Source organism: Quercus suber, unplaced genomic scaffold (assembly GCF_002906115.3).
Source record: "Quercus suber isolate HL8 unplaced genomic scaffold, Cork oak 2.0 scaffold_203, whole genome shotgun sequence".
Taxonomy (NCBI): Eukaryota; Viridiplantae; Streptophyta; class Magnoliopsida; order Fagales; family Fagaceae; genus Quercus; species Quercus suber.
This window is the reverse complement of record NW_027069661.1, coordinates 239,974-256,260: the sequence shown is the minus strand read 5'-3', so window position 1 is coordinate 256,260 and position 16,287 is coordinate 239,974. Positions and strand designations below refer to the sequence as shown.

Here is a 16,287-nt window from a genome sequence, read left to right as displayed (position 1 = left end):
TCTACCATTAAAAATCTAACGGAATAGTCACATAAGTCTCACGTGAGATTTAAAAAACAAACTCAATCCCAATTTGAAACCAGATGGAAAGAAAGACACAAAGGAATCATAGCCACCTCAATACGACGCCCCATCGTCTCACCGCTCGTGTCATGACAATGCTTGGTGGTGCTGGTTCATCCTATCTAAATAGCAGACTCACAAAAATGTCAACACTAGAGCACTTTCTTATAGAAACTAAAGAACCACAAGCCTACTTTAACTCTAGTAAGGTGCAATGGCACCCACGTGATCGAGTTCTTGAAGTAATACAAGGACTATCATGGTGGAATGGTCTAATACAATGAAATGCACAAATTAATTCACGAATACTTTCCATAGGGAATATTAAATGCATTGACAACAAAGAGTGCCTATATTTCGATCACCTAAACCCACCTGCCCCATGTGCTTGCCCACTTAAACAAGCATGGATTAGCCTTGACGCACTCATCGGATGGCTCACAGCAGCGTATGAAGAGAATGGTGGATTAGCCAGAATCAAGCGATTTATTTAAGGGAAGTTACAACAGAAGGCCAAGCAAAATCTAGAGGGATTCCTTATGAGAAGAAGAAACAAAAGTGCCCAACTGCTGTAATGGCCACAACTATTGTGGTGACTCAAGGAGGCGATGCTGGGAGACTACAGTGGCTCTGTGCTATGGTGGCTATGTTTCTACCATGTCTCTCTCTTTCCTCTCTCTAGGCCAGGTCTAGCTTTCTCTTTCTATTAATTGGATTGAGTTTGTTTTCTAAATCTCACGTGAGACACGTGACCAATCCGTTAGATTTTTAAGGTAGACTAACTGAGGTATTGATTTGGCTGATATGCAAAGTTTATGAAGTAAATTGGCCAATAAAAAAGTTGAGGGGAGTGTCTTGGCCAATACTTGAAAGTTTAGGGAGTGTATGAGCATTTTTCCCTAGCAAATATTAAATATCTTCACATTTTTTTTAAAAAAACTTCACTTTGTTCAATACTACAATTAGTTAAAAATGAATGAAAGTCAATAATTCTACTTCAAAATAAAGGTTGAAAAAAATATATAAAAAGATTGATCTTATATAAAACTTTCATCTCAAATATAATTTGTGAATAAACTTATTTATAAGACGAAACAAAAATAAATGTATTTTGAGAAAGAACCATATTGTGTCTTTTTTATAATGAAGAAAGGCACACTAATTATGCTTTTACCATGCTATTCATTCCACAAAAACAATTGATAGACATTCACAACATGGGAGACAACCTGACAAACAGACTTAAGCTTGCTAGCTAGACATCAAATTTAAGATGGAATCACATCTAGATATGCATATTTTCTACCAAGCTTGAGTGTAATTGGTATAGTTGTCTCTGAACCATTATCTATCTGTCCAAATGGCAAGCATGGCGACCAAAAAAAATTCATTAACTAAATTCAATTTAGTGAACATGTAGATAAATTAATAATAAAATGATTAAATGAAGAATTTGGGTTGCATTTATTATTAGTATTATTATTTAATGGACTATTACTATTTAATTAAACTTGTATGGATTATTTGGTTTAGTTAAAAAATATTTGCTAGATAGATAGTGTTCCTACTTCATCGTCCTTTGCTTCTCATTCACAGCTTTTATTGCACTGTTTGACTCATCCAATAATTTACTGCAAATAATGGACACAAAAGGGATTAGACGTAGAATTTGGGTTGTAAGCAAATTAAAATTTTTATCAACTTAGAAATTATAGGAGAAGAAGATTAGGACAAAAATTATATATTATTTATTATTAAAAAAATCTAACAAAATTTCTATAATTTTTTTTTTTTTTTTGAGAAACAAACACACACACACAAAAGGGGTTCTAACACAAAAGCACACAACAACTCTAATTTCTATATTTGGTTAAGCCATTTAGCGCAACCACAGTTTCAAATCCCAACTTTTATTATATAATTAGTAAGTTGCTCGTGCGATGCGCGGATAATTTTGTAATATTTTATGTAAGATGGTTTTGGATAATATTGTGTATATATATTATAAAGAAAAAGAAACTAAATTAGAGTAAAGAAACATATACATTTTAAGGTATTAAAAATTAGTTTAGTAGCTTCATTGCATATTTGTACCCTTCTTAAGGTAAGATATTTTATAAAAAAAAAAATCATGAAACCAAAATAAATGCAAAAGAGTAACGGGACCATGAAAATCAACTAATTTGTGTTGTGTTCACATATTTCATACCATGAAATGAAAGTTTGTCCAACTCTCTGACCGTCTTTCACTTATCGATAGTGCGACATTATGACATGGTTTGGACAAATGTGTATGTATGTGTCTTATAGATGATTTAAAATTGAACCATAGTAGAATATTGTTTCACATTGTGCACTAAATATTCTCTCTACTTATATACCCAAAACAAAAACTATCCAACCAAATTACCCACTCCTAATTTTAAAAAGAAAAAAGGAAAAAAAGAAAGAAAGAAAAAACCCGTAGGGGTTTCGGTGTCTTAATGGTAGTGGGTGGCCTGTATGGCAAAGGTAGTGACCCTTAGATTCCTTTTTCTCTCTCTTTCAAATGTTTTGTCAGTCTCAGGGTTTTTTTTTTTTTTTTTTTGGTATATATAGTGAAACAGTGCATTTTATACAAAAATCAACAACATTTTAGTGTCTCTCTATCTTTCTTCAAGGCTTATCTGTGTAGTTATTACTATTAGTCCTTAATTTTTTTTTTTTTTTTTTTTTTGCTTTTTTTAAAATACTAAAATGGTGAGTGTGCTAAAAGACATGAAAGAATAGAGAAATTTTGGGTGTAAGTTTAGTAAATTAATGATACATTAATAAGCTAACAGTAAAATAAGTTAATATGAATTTTTGGGTAACAATAAAAAAACTTAATGAAAGAGGTTAAAAAAAAATGCTAAATGCAAAATTAGAGCGTTACTTGGCAAGACCTCATGCACTCCCGCATGAGATCTCTACTTTATATATATATATATATATATATATATATATTATTGATTTATTCCTTTATAACTCTTAATCACTAATTAGCATGAGTCTAAAAAACTTTGTGATAGGACTTTATCATACGTACAAAATAAGCATAGATTTTTTTTTTTTTTATCTTTTTTTTTTTTTTAAAGGATATTGCCATTGTGTTCATCCTTATAAGAATTTAAACATAGATTTTTTTATCTTTATTTAAATAAGATAAAAAAAGGATATTGTTATTGTGTTCATCCTTATAAGAATTTAAGCACAAATTAAATTTTCATTATTTTTGAAAATTTTTCTTTGATTCCTTTATAATTTATATATTGTGTTGGTTTAAATGAATTTTTTTTTCTCAAGCTTTCAAAGGATGAACTTTAGATAAGATGTTCAACTTTTATACGCCAAACATTGACTGTAAATCTTGTACATGGAACAAATCAAGATAAGAAATTAAGAATATGGTCCATTTTGTTTGGCTTGATTTGTCTAGACATCAATTTTCTCTCTTGCCAAAAGTCCAACTTTTTGGCGGAAGTTTCCTTGATTATTACTTGTATACAAAATGCCAAGATCATTAAATTAGAATAGGTCCCTTATTGACCTAACCAATTGGAATAGGATGAAATTTCTTCTCATCTACACTAAACATTGTGTACACTCCAAATTTTTTCTGCATCTCATAATGATACTTTGTGGAAAGGTGTCATCCAAGTCCAACATGATTGAGAGTTGTAGTTGCGACTATGGGCCAGAAACTTTACTATTCAATACTTTGCGAGAAAAATTAAACACTCATTTGATGTAATAAGAGACTATGGATAAGCATAGATTTTTTTATCTTTATTTAAATAAATAAAAAAAGGATATTGTTATTGTGTTCATCCTTATAAGAATTTAAGCACAAATTAAATTTTCATTATTTTTGACAATTTTTCTTTGATTCCTTTATAATTTATATATTGTGTTGGTTTAAATGAATTTTTTTTTTTCTCAAGCTTTCAAAGGATGAACTTTAGATAAGATGTTCAACTTTTATACGCCAAACATTGACTGTAAATCTTGTACATGGAACAAATCAAGATAAGAAATTAAGAATATGGTCCATTTTGTTTGGCTTGATTTGTCTAGACATCAATTTTCTCTCTTGCCAAAAGTCCAACTTTTTGGCGGAAGTTTCCTTGATTATTACTTGTACACAAAATGCCAAGATCATTAAATTAGAATGGGTCCCTTATTGACCTAACCAATTGGAATAGGATGAAATTTCTTTCCATCTACACTAAACATTGTGTACACTCCAAATTTTTCTGCATCTCATAATGATACTTTGTGGAAAGGTGTCATCCAAGTCCAACATGATTGAGAGTTGTAGTTTCTTCGTCTTTTCCTGGTGGTGGTGGGTGCAAAACTACACTCCAAAAAGTATTTTTAACATTTGACTGCCAATTTTCTAATTTTATATTACATTACGCGTTTGGGCCGCCAAGTCAACTACAAAAGTAGTAGTACGCTATTACTGTAATTTCACATTTGACTCTCTCAGTCTTCTTCGCCTCACAACAATTATCTAAGTCTAACATTCATTTCCTTTGCTCTGCCATTCCCATTCTCTCTCAAACTCATTTGAGAAATATCTTTTCTTCATAATTTTCATTCTCTTTGCTTTCTTAATCTCTTAAGACATTTCCAATTTCGTCACCTCTCTCTTTCTCCTCTTTCCTTTAGATCTTCTCAGCAGTCTATATATCCAAATCACAATGGCTCTTTCAACCAACAAACGAGTCTTATCTTCCTCTCTCACCAAACGATACAAATATGATGTGTTTTTGAGTTTCAGAGGAGAAGATACTCGCAATGGTTTTACTAGCAATTTAAATGGTATTTTGCGTCATAATGGTATTAACACTTTTATGGATGATAAACTCCAAAGAGGAGAAAATATTTCCACTGAACTTCTTGAAGCTATTGAAAGTTCAAGGATTTCGATAATTATATTCTCTAAAAACTATGCATCTTCTACTTGGTGTTTAGATGAACTTGTCAAAATTCTTGAGTGTAAGAATAATGGCCAAGTGGTGTTACCGGCTTTTTACAAAGTGGATCCATCAGATGTACGTAATCAAAATGGAAAGTTTGGAGAAGCATTTACAAAGCATGAAGAAAAATTCAAGGATAATAAAAAGAAGATGCAAAGATGGAGGGCAGCCTTAAAAGAAGCCAGCAATATATCTGGATGGCATTACAAAAATGAGTATGTGTTTAATATATCTTTACTTTGTTATCACCAATATATATATATATATATATATAGTCAACGCTTAAAAAAAATTAATTAGATTCCAAAATTGAAGTCCAGCTAATTTTGTGCCATCAAATTAATTTCTTCTAAAAAAAATTAATTTCTTAATTTTGGTGCAAGTACTTATTACTTATTGCAATAATCGAGAATTTTGTTAGTTTTATGTTAAAGGAGATAAAACTTTCAATATGAACTATGTCTTTTTTTCTTTAAATATAAGAATTTTATAGCATATTGAAGAATTGAACTTCTATTTTTAAAATTTTTATTTATTTTAAGACAATTAGACAACTAATTTTATTTTATTTTTCAAAAAAGAACCTTAAATTTGAAAGAGGGAGTATTATTTGTAATTCAAATTGAGTAGGATAATTCAAGAATAAAATCTTTCTAAAACTATAATTTAATAACTGTAAGAATGTAATTTGAAAGGAAAAATTGTTAATCTCTAAAAATTGAACTATTTTTTTTTTCAATGCCCCCACCAAGAATAAAAATATAATAATTAAAACCATAGTCTATAAAACTGACTTTGAAATATAACACGAAGACCACAGTCGTAAAATGTACATAATAAAACAAAATTAAATAGTACTACAACAAAGGCCAAACGATGGTAGTCCAAAAACCAAGAAAATAAAACCAACAAACAAAATAAAATGTGAATTTAAAATGAAATAAAATGAAATTATTGTACTAATAAATTACTACCATATAGCTAGAGGTAGAGCTATGTAATATCAAATTTGAGATGTCAACGGTATAGTAGATGAGTAATTTGATGCCAATTGTCCCAATATTTTAAATAGGCTTCAATTTGTGCCAAGTGTCATTCCATCTCATTTGTAAAATTTTGAATGCATAATACTTCCAAGTTCCAACCTATTTAAAACTATTTTAAATCAATTATAAAATTACTTAATCTAAAACTACTTCTAGCTCATTCTATTTAGGCCTCATTTGAAATTACTCCCAATATTTAAAATCTAGATTTTCTTACAAAAACTTATTATTAATTCAAATATAAATTTCAATGAAAAATTATATTATTTTCTAAAATTTAATTGTTCATATCTATATCTTATTTTGGAAAATGCATACATGAAATAAACTTGTTGCATCACAATAACAAGAATTAAGTTAAGAAGTAAAATAATATATATATATATATATATATATTATTTTACCTTTACAAGCATAAACAATTTGAATATTCTTACATGGCTTTTTGAGAATTAACAATATAATAATCTTCTAAAAATATGATGACCATATTTAGCTATGTAGGAATTATAAAATGTATCTAATTGCATATTTTAAAATGTATTTATGCATATGTATGGGATTACAAGCCAGTTAATATTTGCTAAACAATAACTCTCATGCAAAGTGTTATTATTTGCTTTTAAAAAAAAAGAAAATTAAAAAAAAAAATTTATATTTTGATCACATCTTTTATTAGTGAGCTAGCTAGGAAACAAGGTTCAATGATAGAAATCCAAAAATATATGATTAATAATCAGATCAATTAATTTGTAGCTTCTATCAAGTGATGTTTAGAAAATAAAAATGTTAATACCACAACAAAATCACAATTTGTTCACATGGCAAGTGTAAGTGGAGTATAAATTTGGTGAGCCATGTGGGTTTACAACTTTTACCACTCACAATTTTCCCACTTGGCAAGTTATGAGTGGTGGAGTAAAAGTGGTGGGTTCATGTAGATCCACAACTCTAGCACTCACAATTTGTCACACAACAATTGTGGCAAAGTTTTGGTTTTAGTTATGGTCATAGTATTACTCTTAGAAAATTTCCCAAAATTTTCTAATAAATTCATTCAACTGTTAGAAGTGGATATTTAGCAAGTTTTCCTCCTTTCCAAAGCAGATTTTCTATGCATCTTTGTGCTAAAAGCCTAAGATTGATTTTAGCACAAAGATTGATTTCCTAGCTTAACAAAAAAATAATGTTTGTACCAATAGTTCTCAAATCTATGAATTACATGCCATTTAATTTAATTAACAAAATTTCAATTCTAGTCCACAAGCTAAGCATTTTGAATTCAATCCAGATCATATTTCTATTTCTAACATGTTTCTAATGCTTTTTGATTGGCAGCCACCATCAATCAATTGGATTTATCCAAGAAGTTTTTGAAGAAATATCAAGGGTTAAATTAAATCATACACAAGTATTTGTTGTAAAATACCTAGTTGGAATAGATTCTCGTGTAGAGGAAATAAGTTGGCATTTAGATATTGAGTCAAATGATGTTCACATGTTAGTGATCCACGGTCTTCCAGGGATAGGTAAGACAACAATTCAAAAGCTCTTTTTAACTTAATTGCATATTCGTTTTGAAGGAAGCATCTTCTAGAGGATGTTAGAGAAAAATCAAGAAGACTGAATGGCATACTCCAATACAAGAGGCAATTTATTATGAGATCATTAGGGGGCGGAAATTGAAGGCACATGGTGTATTTAAAAGAATCAATGTGATAACGGAAATGCTTCATCACCAAAAGAATTCTTTTAATTCTTGATGATGTGGACGACTCAGTCCAAGTAGAAATTTGCTTGGATGTGATTCATTTGCTTTTGGAAGTAGAATAATTATCACAACAAGAGAGGAAAATGTGCTATCTACTCTTCAAGAAACTGTAATCTAGCCTACTATAACTACAGGGTTAAGGAATTAAATCAACTTGAATCTTATGAACTCTTTTGTCCACATGCATTCAAAAGAAACAAGCCTATGAAAGATTATTTGGAGCTCACTAGACCAATTTATATACTATGCCAAAGGCTTCCATTAGCTCTAAATAATAGGTGCTGATTTGTCCAGAGAAATATATGTTATTGGAAAAGTTCATTAGAAAAGTATAAAATATTCCCATCCAAATATTCAACAAGTACTCAAAATAAGCTACGATGGATTGGACCAACTCAACGAGATATTTTCCTTGATATTGTATGTACTTCAAAGGATCCTACTGGGAATTTGTTGTAGATATATTACAAAGTAGCTATTCATATGACCCGTTATTGATATTGAAAAACTTACTGACAAAGGCCTCATAATTGTTGATAATGGCAAATTAGTGATGCATGATTTGATACAACAAATGGGTTTTGAAATTGTTCAAAAGAATCAGAAATGTCAAAGAAACATAAAAAACTACTAAGTGATGAGGATGCTCTTGAAGTACTAACAGGAGATATGGTATGTCATTTTTATTTATCCTTTCCCTTTTCTCACAATGCTAATGTTGTTAATTATTTTCTTATTTTTCTTTAATTTTATCCTTTTGATCTTGAAGAAATATAAGTTTATCAGTACTGATTTTGTTAAGATTTAATAATCATAAATTCTGTTGTGTAATGTGACTCGTGATTTTTTGTCTAATTAGGGATTACATGAAATTCGAGGCATATCATTGTGCTTACCGCAACCAAGGAACATGCAGTGAATCTTGGGAAGATAAAAAGTCACAATATTTGAAAATTAGTAATGTATTTGTGAAGAACCTTAAATCTTTCCCATGGGTTAAGGTTACTTGATTGGATAAATTTCCTTTTATTGTCCTTGCATCACCTTTGAACCTACAAAACTCGTTGTACTTAACATGCGATGGAGCCACATTAAATTGGACGAGCATTTCAAGGTATAATCATAGCATTTTAAAATTCTTATTAGATTTTTTTTTTTTTTTTGTTAACAAGTACTTTTAGATAGTATGTTAAGGAGCTTTTTTTTTTTTTTTGGTTGCTAAAACCACCACCATGCATTTATTACTATATAAAATAAAAATTCTATAAAATTTTCTAATAAGTAAAATCAAATTGTGCACAAATATTTTAAAATGTACCCATATACCATAAAGAATTTATGGTGCAAATCAATGAAATATTGACAAATTTTTTTTAATTAAAAAAAAAAAAAAGAAGAGTAGTGATATGGACATTACAAGTTTTATTATATTGAACATACAAAATTAATGTATCACAAATTATAAAGAAACAATTCAAATATTTATTTATGAGGTAGTTGAAGCCTACCAATCACATTTATTGCCACATTAATTTGTATGCTTTATGTTTATAAAATTGTAGTACCTTTAGCATTTTTATTTTAGAAGTGTGTATTATAATTTATAATTGAACGGTTATTATTTCTTAATATATGCTCTTAGTTTTTTTTTTTTTTTTTTTAATGAGCTCTTAGCCTTATTTTGTTTTCTTTTTACTAATAAATTTTTTTTTAAAAAAATTCTTCTTCTGCAGAGGTGTCGATTCAAAACATTGAAATATATAGATTTCGCATATTGTAAAAATATTACAAAAGTACCCGACTTATCAGTGATTGCCCCGAACACAAAGAAGTTGGAGCTTTATAGATGTATAAATTTAGTTGAGGTTGATCAGTCCGTTGGACTTCTTGAAAAGCTTGAATACTGGGATCTCAATGACTGCCTAAATCTTAGAATTTTACCAACAAAGCTTCAGTTGAAATCTCTTAAAAGCTTTCATCTCTATTGCTCTGAAAGACTTATGCAAGGAACGGAAAGATTAGCGTTGTTTTCATCAATAGGATATCTCACTGGCCTTCGTGAGTTAACAATAAATTTAAAAAACGTGAAAGATGTTCCAAGTAGCATCTCTCATTTACAAAATCTTAGGAGGCTCTCTATGTTTGATTCTGAAGAATTTCCAAAATTCATAGATACCCCTGGTTACTTCCCCAATTTAGAACGTCTAGATATCTTTAACACCAACTTGACTACCCTTCCTGAAATTGCTATCATATTTCCCAAATTAAAGATTCTACGGCTTTACTATTGCTGGAAACTTCCGGAAATTCCAAGACTTCCACATTGTATACAAGATGTATCTGCAATAGAGTGTAATAAGTTGAATTCACAATCAAGAAGAAGAATATTGAATCAGGTCTCTCTTTCTTTCTCTCAAAGTTATAGAATTTTTTTTGTTAATTGAAGATTATTACTAAATTTGCTAAACTGAAGTTTCTTAATTTTGCTAATGGCAAGCAGTTTGGAGAATTTATAGCGCTTCAACAAAATATCGCATGTGCAAGGGGAATACGACATCAGGATTCTGATTCTGTAACAAACTTTGAATCAGAATCAGAATTTGATTTCGATGAAGCTACATCTGAAACGGGCTCTGCATTTGAAATGAACTCTAATCCTAAAGCGGACAATGAATCTGTATCAGAATTACTCGATGAAGCTACATCTGAAACGGACTCAACATGGAAACGTTATGATGATTATTCACTTACACTTCCAGGAAGTAAGATTCCAAAGTGGTGGTTCAACCATCAAAGTGTTGGAAGTTCCGTATCATTCTCGGTCGGTCGGAAACTTCCACCATTTGCTTTCTGTGTTGCACTAAAAGTGGAACTGAAGGATGATGCGCCATATGAATTTCGTATGTTTACCTGTTCTGTCTACATGTGCATCAATGGTTTTGAAAGATGTCTTGTATATAAAAATATTATTATAGCTCCATTATTATCTCTTATGTGGTCCAACTATAGAAGAGATAGGTCTTTGGAAGACATAATTCTGGAGGATTGGAATGAAATTAAGATTCGATTTGAATGTTCAAATTATGATCCTGAAATAGCAAAAATTACAATAGAAAGGTGCGGAGTCCATGTATCATGCATTTGTCCTCCTTGCAACTCCGCAGCAAATGAGGATGCTAACTTCAACCCGTGTCCACCATTGAAGAAAATGAGAAACCATCGACCAACCTATGCCAGACGTCCCCAAAAACACCACCCGTCCCACTTCGGATGGCTTCGAATCCGATTCAGACTCTGGAAACGGAGCTCTCGCCCAACCCTTCCAAGTGCAACGCTCATGTCCAGGTACTTTCTTCTTTTCTATTATTCACTCTCTCTGTTTGGAAAACCAAAGAAAAGGAAACAAACACGTTTTTTTTTTTTTTTTGGAAACTCAAGGGCTCTGAGGGAAATGGAAGAGATAGATCCCAGGGCTTTCAACAATGAAGCAGAAAATTTAGGGCTTCCAATCGCCCACACTAATGTCAATGATGGTTCCAACTCCAAGTTATATCCCCCATCAAAGAAGGCAAGAAAATCTTGATCGAACTTAGATGCCAAGGTATGCCTCCTTCTTTAGTTGCATTTTTGGATTCGCATCTTAATNGAAGTCAGCATCCTCTGTTCTTGATTGAACTTCAAACAAATATGCCAAGGTACCATCATTACTCTGAATTCGGTTTTTTTTTTTTTTTAATCCCAAGTGAGTTACAAGCAGAATCACCAAATATGAATTCACACTATATGCAGTTGTGCTGATGAAAATTCTTTAGGAGGCACGAGAGGAAGCACATCAAGTATTTGATAAAATGTTACTTTGGGCTGAATGAACGAACTCACTCTCTTACTTTACAAAAGAGTAGGTTCAATATACATATAATGGTAAATTACTGTAAAGATTACACTATTGTATTTCTATTGTTAGCTGGTTGTTGAGGATTTATCTTTTGGATTTCAGCAAACATCATCAACTTCATTGTAAGTCCAGCTTGTAAGCTTAGCTGGGAATGGAAGAGCAAAGGATATTTTGGCTTTGGCTTCTTCGTTATTTGATATGGGGTTAGATAACTTGGGCGCTTGGGTCTTCAAACACTCCAGTCTAATGTTTCCTGTAAATGAGAACACTTGTTGCCTTATATCAAGAACATTAGCTGCTTTCTCTTAGGAAGTACATTCCCTTATTGCTTCTTTACCAAGCCAAAATTTTGCTAGCTTCATCTCATTTACTGTTAAGTGCCTGTTTTGTCAGTGCATTTTTTTTTTTTTTTTTTGGGTGTGTGTTTGCCTGAGTTCATTGTGTAACAAGTAGAAGGTTTTTGAACCAAGGAGTTATCAGGCATCAAGCATTTCATAGAATATGCCAAATGTTAGAGTAACTGATAGAGGCAGACCTTCTAGAGTTGCCACCACCATAATTATGATTGCTGCAGTGGAAGGCATGATCAACCATTATGCACTTCATCTCTTATACTTTGAGTTTTAAATATTTGTGTGAGTAATAAGATTTAGAGTACCAGAGCAAAAATTGTTCTCTCTTGCCATCTCTTTAAAGTTGCATATTATGGTTTTGTTATTTTAATTTTCTGTTCATATTTTTAAAACAAAACATTTGTGTTTTCAAACATCCATGGAGAGTGGTTACCTTAAGCATAATATTTTTGCTTTAAATCATGCATCAGTAATACCTGGTTGCTTGTCTTTGCTATTACTCCCACAAGACAAACAACCTGGTTTCTTTTGCTTGTCTTGTGCTATTACTTCCTGTTGGTAGTAGAGGAAAGGGGATTGGTTAAATTCATAATTCTCATGATGATGTTTCAATATTCTGTTCTTTTTTCATCGTAAATGCATACATATGTGAAATTTAGTATTCATAAGTTTTATCGCATTAGATATTGATTTCTTTGATTCTTTTTTCCCCTTCTCTTACAACATCAGCAACTAGTATTCTTTGGCATTGATTTTTGTGGAGATCCCTTAAGAAGATTGGCTTTTAGTGTCTCTGGAAAGTTTCCTAAGTCCTACGTGCAGCTCATGTAGTTATGAGTCAATCTTTTGTCATTTACTTTCTGATCTAATAGTGTTTGTCATTTTCAATACTCTTTCCGTATACGAGGATTGTGTTATCATCTTCATATGTTGTAATCAGTACAAGGGAAATACAATGAATTTTAAATGCTTTTATTTTCTTTTAATGAAATCCTTCAATGTAGAATATATTTAATTTGTAGGGAATTTTTATATTGAAATCATAGAAATGGACCTTTTCTGCTTTTGCCAAAAGGCCGTTGTTGGGTGCTTGAACATTTGGAAGAATCACTATAGGGATATTTTGACCACATCATCTAATAAACACAATCGTGTAGAAAATGTTTATGTATTGTGAAATACATTAAATAGCCAATAGAAGGTCTATATTTCAAGAAGCTAAGACGTGGGTTTCAATAATTTGATTCAGTGCTTCAAAGAACCAAAAATTGGAGAAGTTAAAAGAAAATATTAACAAGGTCAAAGACTGATGAGAAAAAATGTTAATATATCCTGATGTTTTTATTTGTTTGAAGAACCTTTATGCTTAAGAACATGCGATTGATCTTGTTTGCAGAAAAGATGAATGCAATGAGTGAAAAGGCAAAGACCAAGCTGCTATTTCAATAAAAGTACCTGATTTCCCTCCCTCTCAGTATTGGTTTAGGCCATTGAGGTATGTTCATAAGCATTACTTTGTATGTTACCCTACTTGGGATATTTTTGAATTAAGCTATTGAAAACTCTATCGATGTATGGTTAACCTTCTCGCAAAACGAACTAAAACTTACTTTGAGCTGTAATTTGATAAAATAGTCACCTAAAACAAGCCATGTTAGAGGTGATTTGTCCACAAGTTAGCTTGTAAAACTATATGTGGCCTGGTCATGAGATTTTCATTGCCTGGGCCAAGGCACCCAAAATTAAAGGCATTAACTTATAAATTAGTACGCTTGGCTCACAGCTTCTCATAGTCACCTAGTCACCAAATCAATCAACTTCCTTTTCTCCACATTGGAATATGTTTAAAAAGTTGATGATACATTATTAAATTACTCTCTCCTTGGCTAGCCGCCTTATTTAGGCCAAATTTATTGCTTCTCTATAATGAACAGACTTTTTTTTTCTTTATAATATTAAGGGGACACTAACATATTTAGTTGAAGGAAAATCAATGTATATTTCAAATAGGCAAAAATTCTTGTTGAACATCAGTGTGTACAGATACATAGGTGTGCAACAACTGAAATCATGAGATGAAGACACAATTTCCAACTTGAAATCGAGTCTTTAACTCACGATTTCAGTTTTTTGCACACCTATGTGTAAATGCACACTAATGTGCAACAATCACTGCTCTTTCAAATAAGGTATGGCTAAACATAAAATTTTATGCAAGTAAAAAAAAAAAAAAAAAAGCGCAATAATTTTCTTGGTGTACCATTGATGTTACCTTAATCCCATCAAAACCTCTAGCTTTCAAATGGGATTAAGTGGTTTTCATATCTGAAAAAGTAGAAGAATTGGGGTGTACATACACACACACACACACACACACATATATAAGAAATATTAAAAACTCAATCCCATAGGAGGCAACAGCCACCTAGGTATCCCTTTGCTTTACATTTGATCATGATCTGCTTAATTGGTACCGCCCTTGCCACATCAATTGAGATGTTCAGCAGTGGACATGTGGAATTGCAATATCTTTTTAAGAGTGCTGTTAATTACACATTGGTGTGTATGGTGTGTGCGCCCCATGTCAACTCAAATTGTGACCATTTCAAATTTATATTTGAAATCATGTTTTGAACACACAATTTCCAAGTGCTGTGTGTAGTGTGTGCACTTCACAGTGTGCAACAACAATTTTTTTTTTAATTATCCTACCCAGGAAAAAATAAACCTTTGACTTCCTTTTGTGGTATTGTTGTTCTCTTACTAGAGTTACCATTATACTTAGATGTATGTCATAAGCATTGTTGCAAAACCTGGGGAACTGAGTTTCCTAATAATTTCTTTTGCGTTTTTCTTCTTCTTATTGAAGCAAATTAAATTAAACAAACAATTTCCTATGCTTTTTTTAAAAAAATTTCTTCTTCTTCTTCTTCTAACTTATGGTAATTGTTGTGTAATAATGTAGGCCATAGCCTTGCAAAATGGACCAAAACAAAAGGAGGAGGAGATACTAACCCTTTGTAAACAAGATGCTAACTTCAATCCTTGTCTGCTATGCTGCGGAAGATTCCTGATTCAACTAACATGTCAAGGTACAATTATTACATTTAAGATCCTTCTTCCTCTAAATTAATTGGTTCATCCATGTGATTGGGTACAAATCCAATTAATGTAAACAAAATCTCAATGAATGGATGAAATTAGTCACTTTAGATTAGTTGATTTTGTTTTGATGTACATTCTTTTTTCATTGGTTGAGTGTTTCACCTTAATGAGTTAGGGAAAACAAATATTATGGGATTTGAAAACTCCTTCACTGAGCTCCTTCAATTAATATTGTTCTGTATTGTTTTCCTGTGCCAATTAGTTCTATTATGACTTATATTTTCCTTTTATTCTGCTTTGAATAATCTGAAAATTGGGGAAAGCTACTCCTTTGTTAAATAGGAGTGGAATTTCAATGTGAGTGCAGAAGTAATACTTCTGTTAAAGTCGTATGAATAGAAGAAAAAGTTGAAGATATAAGGCTTAAAATTGAATTTCGAAGAAAGAACTTTGGCGGTCTTTATAGTTTGACTAATATGCATTTGTGGTGCAGTTTATTTAGTGTAGCTTAGTATCGTAGGATAATGAATTATAAACAAATAAAGATCTTGATTTTGGGTGCTAAATATTCTATAATTATTATTTCTTATAATATATGCCATAGGCAACTTACATATGATGAGAAGCATGTCTTATTTTGCAATTGATTCAGTAATTTATCTTTGCTTCTTTGAAATGGTGTTTAATTTGTTCATCATATGGGTAAATTTTAGATTCCCTTTTAGTATATACTTTTAATTTAATGTACATTTTTTTTTTATGCATTACAAGGTTTTTGGTTTTTTTTTTTTTGGTGGCGGGGGGTTGGGAGAATGGAAATGGGGCATTGGCCTAAATTTTTTCATTTTGATTGGTTGCATTGAATACCTTTTTCAGGTATATGTTCAGTTTATTGAATGTGTTCCTAGTTATTGCCTGAAAGGCGCCGACCCGCTTTGTCCGACGCGGCGACGCGCGAACGGACACCGTTTGACCGCGTGGTCCGGTGCCGCGTCGGGCCACGTGGCGAAGCCGACGCGGCTCAAATTCGGGCCGACTCGGCCCGCATTCG

General features: G+C 31.6%; 2 protein-coding genes and 1 long non-coding RNA gene across 9 annotated transcripts in view; all 3 read left to right on the top strand.

Annotated features, from left to right (window-relative positions):
• The first annotated feature begins 4,787 nt into the window (after positions 1-4,787).
• Positions 4,788-7,798, top strand: LOC111992337 (disease resistance protein RPV1). Its single transcript, XM_065779275.1, has 3 exons — positions 4,788-5,281; positions 7,451-7,612; positions 7,696-7,798. Exons 1-3 carry the CDS (start codon positions 4,788-4,790, stop codon positions 7,796-7,798), a joined length of 759 nt encoding a protein of 252 aa, XP_065635347.1.
• A 1,132-nt stretch (positions 7,799-8,930) lies between these two features.
• LOC136070012 (disease resistance-like protein CSA1) lies at positions 8,931-11,484 on the top strand. The gene is made up of 4 exons (XM_065779236.1): positions 8,931-8,997; positions 9,617-10,279; positions 10,384-11,228; positions 11,322-11,484. The coding sequence occupies exons 1-4, from the start codon at positions 8,959-8,961 to the stop codon at positions 11,464-11,466; spliced, it is 1,692 nt and encodes a 563-aa protein (XP_065635308.1). The 5' UTR covers positions 8,931-8,958; the 3' UTR covers positions 11,467-11,484.
• A 42-nt stretch (positions 11,485-11,526) lies between these two features.
• Positions 11,527-16,287, top strand: part of LOC112000370 (uncharacterized) — a 6,905-nt gene continuing 2,144 nt past the window's right edge. Inside the window, exons 1-5 of one of the 7 annotated variants that reach the window (XR_010631225.1) lie at positions 11,527-11,578; positions 11,673-11,781; positions 11,881-12,150; positions 13,528-13,626; positions 15,097-15,223. This is a non-coding gene — a long non-coding RNA (uncharacterized LOC112000370). Of the gene's footprint in view, positions 11,579-11,672; positions 11,805-11,880; positions 12,151-13,527; positions 13,627-15,096; positions 15,224-16,287 lie in introns of all 7 variants that reach the window. The other 6 variants (XR_010631226.1, XR_010631230.1, XR_010631228.1 and 3 more) reach the window with 6 other exon arrangements.